The sequence below is a fragment of the Athene cunicularia genome (genome assembly GCF_003259725.1).
Source record: "Athene cunicularia isolate RWA chromosome 13 unlocalized genomic scaffold, athCun1 chr13_part1, whole genome shotgun sequence".
NCBI classification, from domain to species: Eukaryota; Metazoa; Chordata; class Aves; order Strigiformes; family Strigidae; genus Athene; species Athene cunicularia.
In genome coordinates this window covers 9,736,445-9,742,015 of record NW_020799117.1, presented here as the reverse complement: position 1 = coordinate 9,742,015, position 5,571 = coordinate 9,736,445, and the positions used below count along the sequence as shown (strand labels likewise).

General features: G+C 58.7%; 2 protein-coding genes across 2 annotated transcripts; one reads left to right on the top strand and one right to left on the bottom strand.

Annotated features, from left to right (window-relative positions):
* Window positions 1-64: 64 nt before the first annotated feature.
* NOP16 (NOP16 nucleolar protein) lies at window positions 65-2,521 on the top strand. Its single transcript, XM_026858127.1, has 4 exons — window positions 65-213; window positions 897-960; window positions 1,705-1,811; window positions 2,083-2,521. The coding sequence occupies exons 1-4, from the start codon at window positions 157-159 to the stop codon at window positions 2,224-2,226; spliced, it is 372 nt and encodes a 123-aa protein (XP_026713928.1). The 5' UTR covers window positions 65-156; the 3' UTR covers window positions 2,227-2,521.
* Window positions 2,522-2,706: 185 nt separating this feature from the next.
* On the bottom strand, window positions 2,707-5,571 carry ARL10 (ADP ribosylation factor like GTPase 10; the record flags this gene model as incomplete). Its single annotated transcript, XM_026858515.1, has 4 exons — window positions 2,707-3,854; window positions 4,311-4,486; window positions 4,681-4,843; window positions 5,407-5,571. Coding segments are annotated over 4 exons (681 nt in total), but the record flags the coding sequence as incomplete, so codon positions are not given.

Below are 5,571 nucleotides of genomic sequence, written 5' to 3'. Positions count from 1 at the left end.
CGTGGGGACCTGCCGAACGTCTCGGTGGGCGCCTGGGGGACGCGTGTCTGTGGGGAGGGTGAGCACAGCCCGTGATGTTGGTGCCTGTCTCCGCGCAGCTCACATATCCGCCATGCCTGGGACCCGACCAAGTCGGTGGCACAGAATCTGGCCGAGATGGGCCTGGCCGAGGATCCCAACAAGGCCGTCCCTATCCCCAGGAAGAAGCTGCTGGTAAGTGCAACCGTGGGCCAGTGAGGAAGGGCAAGGGGGGCTCGGCTGGGGCTGCTCCTTTGTGGGGGGTGGAAGGTCAGGCCTCCCCTAGGACATGTAGCCGGGCTTGGGAAAAAGCAGTGTGGAGAGCAGCCTGCCTTGGAGTGCATGTCTGGATCAGTGTCTATAGGTGGATGGGTTTCATATCTTTATTAAGCTTTTCTTGCCAAGATCCTGGGATGGGAACAGGCTACAGTGTCACAGGGAGATAATGGGCTTTGGAGCAAGTATAAATAACGTTAATCAGTCTCCTGGGGCTTGCCAGAGGGAGATGGGGTTGGGAACGCTGCAGCAAGTTGCTTCTGGTAACAAAGAAAGCCTCCTGGTGTACAGCAGTGCTAGTCCAGCCTGCCTGCGTTGGTGGCAATGCTTCCAAGTGAAAGGTGGCCCCACAAAACGTCACACATGTAAAAAAACATCAGTGACTTGTTTGCCACTTGTCTCTTCACACAGTATTGCTTGGCTGATAGTCTTGCCCATGGGCTAGCCTGATAGCACAGATAAGGCTCTGTTTAAGACAGCTGAGATTTCCTGGTCCTAGCAGCAGTTGCATAAGCAGTTTGGAGTTTTGGGAGCAACATATGGGGACACAGCTTTCTTTTAAATGATTTTTTTTGAGTTGCCTTCTTTCTCATTTAACACAGGGGATGGAAATGGAAAGCAGTGGACAAGGAAAGAAAATAGTGCGGAAGCCCTACGTGGTGAATGGTCAGTGCCACTTCTGTCCTCCCCAAGAAGTGCTTTACCACCTTTAGCACTGGCGGGTTTCCTGCTGAACTGCAGCACTGCCATTGCATTTTGGGTTCTCCCAAGGCCCTGTGGGTTATTTTGTCTCTCATCTCTGTGCTGTGCCAGGAGTAGGGGAAGGGTGTTACTTCTTGTCCAGGCTTGTGGGCTTGTAGGGGAATACCCCCCTGGCAGCTGTCAGCTGTGTGTTCCCAGCCAGGCTGGAGCTGAGCCAAGAGCCAGGACAGCAGCTCTGCTGTTTCTGTGTGTCCTCTGTCTCATGAATTTCCTTTACTTTCCTGTGCTGCCTTTTTCACAGTATTTCTACCTGTGGCCCCAAGAGGGCTCTTACCACTCTGAAATGTGCTGGTGTTTGGCACCAGGGGGACAAGAAACTATGGCTACAGTACCCAGTGGTGGGCTGGGCAGCTCTGAACAATCATGCTCTGCAGCCTGGGCAGAAAGGCTCCACTCTTCCTGGTGGGAGCTGGAGTTGCTGCAGTACAGGCCTGGCAGCCTGCAACCTATGCAGCAGGCTGTTGTCCTGTTTGTTTTCCTGCATGATTGTGCTGGGAAGCAGCCTTATGTATGCAAGCAGCTGAGCTGTGCTGCAGGAGCCACCTCCTTTCAACATACTGGCAGGGCTCATCCTGGGAAGAGGCTGGGGAGCTCTTGAGGTGCTGCTTGCTTCCCTGCCCTGCTTCATGGTATCTGTTCTCTGCCTAGAGATGGAATATGAGGCCAGTCTCCCTGAGAAGAAGTCAAACACCCTCTCACGAGACCTCATTGATTACGTGCGGTACATGATACAGAACCATGGGGAGAACTACAAGGTATGTACTAGCTATCCCAGAGTGAGGAGCACCCGGAGCAATTCACTCCTGGATCTTCTGCAGGATGAGGATCGCTAATCCTCTGTGTCTTGGATCCTGTTTTGCAATTAGCAGGTTGTTAAGGGGAAGCAGCACTTTGAACCTTGGCCGAGCCCTGTCTGAGTCAGGCAGCGATCGCAGCCAGCCTGCGTGGGCCTTTGGAGCGTGGCTGGTCTGGTCTGGTGTTTGCTCTTGGGGCCACTCCTCTGGCTTACCCTCTCCTTTGTCACAGGAAATGGCTCGAGATGAGAAGAACTACTACCAGGATACTCCCAAGCAGATAAAAAGAAAGATCAATGTGTACAAGAATTTCTATCCCGAGGAGTACAAGGATTTCATTGCATCACTCAAGCAGGAAAAGATGGATGTGCAGTGACTGCCCTTTTTCCTCAGGTTTGCCTGCAAGTGCAGGCTTGACTTGACCATTTTCTGAAGCAAGCAGGGACTGAGACAGGTGACAGTCACTCATGGGCTCAGTGCTTGCAAGTTAAGCTATGCAAAGCCTCTGGCAATGGAGGAAGGACCTTCATTAGACAGAGACAGTTATAACCAGGCATGGAAAACTCTTGGCTGTGGCTTGTGGCATTGGGACTGAATGTGCTGTGCCACTCCCTTTCTGTGTGGCAGCCAGCACTTCTTTCACCTTGTTAAATAAATAAATTTCAAACTGGTGTGAATGTCTTGCTCGTGGGCTCTTGCTTGGCGCAGTCCCACTCTGGAGAGCCCCCGGTGCCAACCTGTGGGACATGGGCATCGGGCACATGTCACCCTCTGCAGCAGCAGGGCTGGGGGCAGCACTGGGGCCTTTGCTGATTTCCCTGTAGGCAGCAGAGGTTGGAGCGGGGCCACATGCTGCTTCCTTCCCCATGAACAACCTTCCTGCCCCCAGCCCGGGAGAGCAGGTTGGGGGCCCCTTCCCTGCCAAGGAGCTGGAGGGCAGCGCAGAGTGATCAGCCTCTTTTATTGACAAAAGGAAGAGACTACAAAAGGTTTTGCAGCAAAGACTGGCCGGTGTGTCCCTGATGTGTTCCCTGGCCTCCACAGTCTTCCTGCTGCCTGCAGGCAGGGCTTCCTGCGGTCCTGAGCCCAGCTCCTTCCCCTTCTTCCTGGGGCAGCTGAGAGGGAGGGAGACAGGCCGGGGTGGGGGGAAATGCCTGCTGGGTGCTGCTCCTACCAAACAGTATCTTCACCCTTTCTCAGGGTGAAGGGGCAGCGCAGAGCTGTGTGATATTTGCCTTCATCTCCCCTAAACAGGGCTCTAAATACTGGGGGAGTTGAGAGCTGTGCTCAGCCCCAGTAAGGGACATCCTGAGCTGGTTATTTCCACTGGCGCACACTGTGCCAGCAGGGCTGTGCCACCAGTAACTCCTCAAGTTTTTCAGGAAGGAGAGCCCATCTCCTGGGATGACCTGTCCGTGCCAGCAGACGAGAGGGTTACCTCGCTTATTCAGCCCCATTCATTTAATATCCTGCAGGGCTGCCATGAAGCTGTGGGGCTCTGCCCTGTGCTGCATGTTCCCACTCACCAGGAGGTAAGAGCCGTGCTTGTGCCTCCATCCCAAGGGAGATTTTGTCCCTGAAGTGGTGAAGGCAGCTACCCTCTCCCCACAGCAGAGAGCAGAGCCTGCTACTCGTGTTCCCTGAGGGCAGCTGTGCCACAGCTCAACCCCAAACCTCATGGGGTGCAGCAGACACCCCAGGACTGTCAACCTGCTACCAGGGAGTCTGAGCTTCACCTGCGCCCACCCAGCTGCCTCCACTGTCGCACCACAGACCCCAAAGAGGAACCATGCTGGAGGTAGGGGCCTGTCCACCCCCGGCACGGGCTCAGAGCTGGGAGAGCAGGGTGACCAACAGGCTCTTCACACGTAGGACGCTGGTGGCAGTGCTCAGGCTGGCCCAGGTCGCGCTGGTGGGCAGGAGGAAGAGCTCCCGCTGCTCACTGAGCGTGTGCAGGGCCAGCTCCTCCCGCAGCTCTGCTGCACTCAGGGCATCGCTCTTGTCCTGCAAGGGAGAGAGGTGGCTGCTGAGGAGGGGAGCAGTGCCGGGAGCAGTGCTGCCGGCTGGCAGGAGCGTGTCCTGCCTGTGTGGTCCTGGCAGGGATTGTGCACAGGCAGGGCTGCCTCACTCTTGCAATGGTGTGGCTTTGGCGCAAGCTAATGGGAAGCAGCATTGGGCATGCTCTTGGTCGCCTGCCTGGGGAATGTATTTCCCCTTGGGGATTTTGCAAGCTGTTGCCAGGGTGCTCTCCTAAAACTCATTAGCTGTCACACTGGTAGTGGCAGCCAAAGCCTCCTAACGAAGACTGGAGAAGACAGGCCCTGAGAAATCAGATTTTGCAAGAGTTGGCAGATTCTGAGCATTAGGATTTCCCCTCAGGGCCCTGGGGAGGGATAGTTTTGCTGGAAACAGTCCTGGGAGCAGCTGTGGGGTCAAGCGGGCAGACAGACGGACACCCACCTGCTTGTTGGCCAGCACGACCAGGGGCAGCCGGGGCTCCGCGGCCAGCAGCGTGTGCAGCTCCTGGCGCGCTGTCAGCAGGCGCGACCTGTCCACTGAGTCCACCACAAACACCAGCACATGGGCCTGGCTCAGGTAGTGGGGCCAGTATGCTCGCAGGTTCTGGCTGCCACCCACTGCGGAAGATGGGTGGCATCAGGCACCGGCGCCGGGGGGGAGCGGGGCTGCCGCCTCCCTGTAGCACCGCAGGGAGACAGTACTCCCATCACCTGCGATGTTCTGCACCCCAGCCTGGTGCCAGGAGGCGGGGGGACCCTCTGGGCCGTGCAGACTCAGCCCCAGGGCACACGGCAGGGTCAGGCCAGCTTACCCTCCAGCAGGTCCATCTCCAGCCCCTCGACGTAGAGCTGGGCAGAGTTGAAGCCGCGGGTGGGTGCGATGTGCTCCCTGGCCGTCTGGCTGCAGATGTAGTGCAGGACGCTGCTCTTCCCGGCCCCGTCCAGCCCCAGCACCAGCACCTGCCGCCAGTCCAGCTGTGGGGATGCCGCAGGAGGTGGGGTGGGGGGGAAGCCGGTCCCAGGACCCACAGCCCGGTGCTCAGGACCAGCCCACAGCAAGGGGTCCTTGACAGCCCCCCCAGCCTCTGCACCCCTATCTCCAGCCCAGTGGGCCCCAGAGGTGGTGCAGACTGGGGACCCCTTCCCAGCAGAACGGGCTGCAGGAGGGTCCCCAAGGGCCATCACCCTGCGGAATATCCTGGAAAACCCAGGCTGACCGGCTCCGGGGGATCCTGGTGTGAGATCCCAAGGGCGCATATGCTGACCCTGTGCCCCCTTCCCCAGCCCCACGTGCTCAGAGGGATCCCACTGGCCACCCAGAGGCCTCCCCAGCCTGGTGATCACCGGGGCGATCCCGACCCCTGCTCCTACCCTAGCCTGACGGTCTTGGGGGTGTGAGGAACCCGGAGGGATCCCGGAGGGATCCCGGCCCCGCTGACCCGTCCTCGGTACCGGGGCTCCCGGGGAGATCCCGACCCTGTGTCCTTCCCGTCCCGCGATGGGCCGGGGGTCCCGGCGAGGGTCCGTCCCCTCCTTACCGCGTCGCCGGGGGGAGCTCGGTCCCGCAGCTCCTGCAGCTCGTGCTCCCACCAGTCGCTCCAGCCGATGCCGGTGCCGATGCCGCGGAAGTAGATCTTCCAGGCGATGAAGAGGAGGGAGCCGAAGGCGGCCACGGCGGCCCCCAGGGCCAGCGTCAGGTCCCG

What these genes read in the sequence shown, in the direction of transcription:
- NOP16 (XM_026858127.1), top strand. Translation starts at nt 157, where the DNA reads ATGGGCCTGGCCGAGGATCCCAACAAGGCCGTCCCTATCCCCAGGAAG. An exon ending in TCCCCAGGAAGAAGCTGCTG is followed by an intron (nt 214 to 896) that starts GTAAGTGCAACC and finishes CATTTAACACAG; the next exon opens with GGGATGGAAATGGAAAGCAG. An exon ending in ACCATGGGGAGAACTACAAG is followed by an intron (nt 1,812 to 2,082) that starts GTATGTACTAGC and finishes CCTTTGTCACAG; the next exon opens with GAAATGGCTCGAGATGAGAA.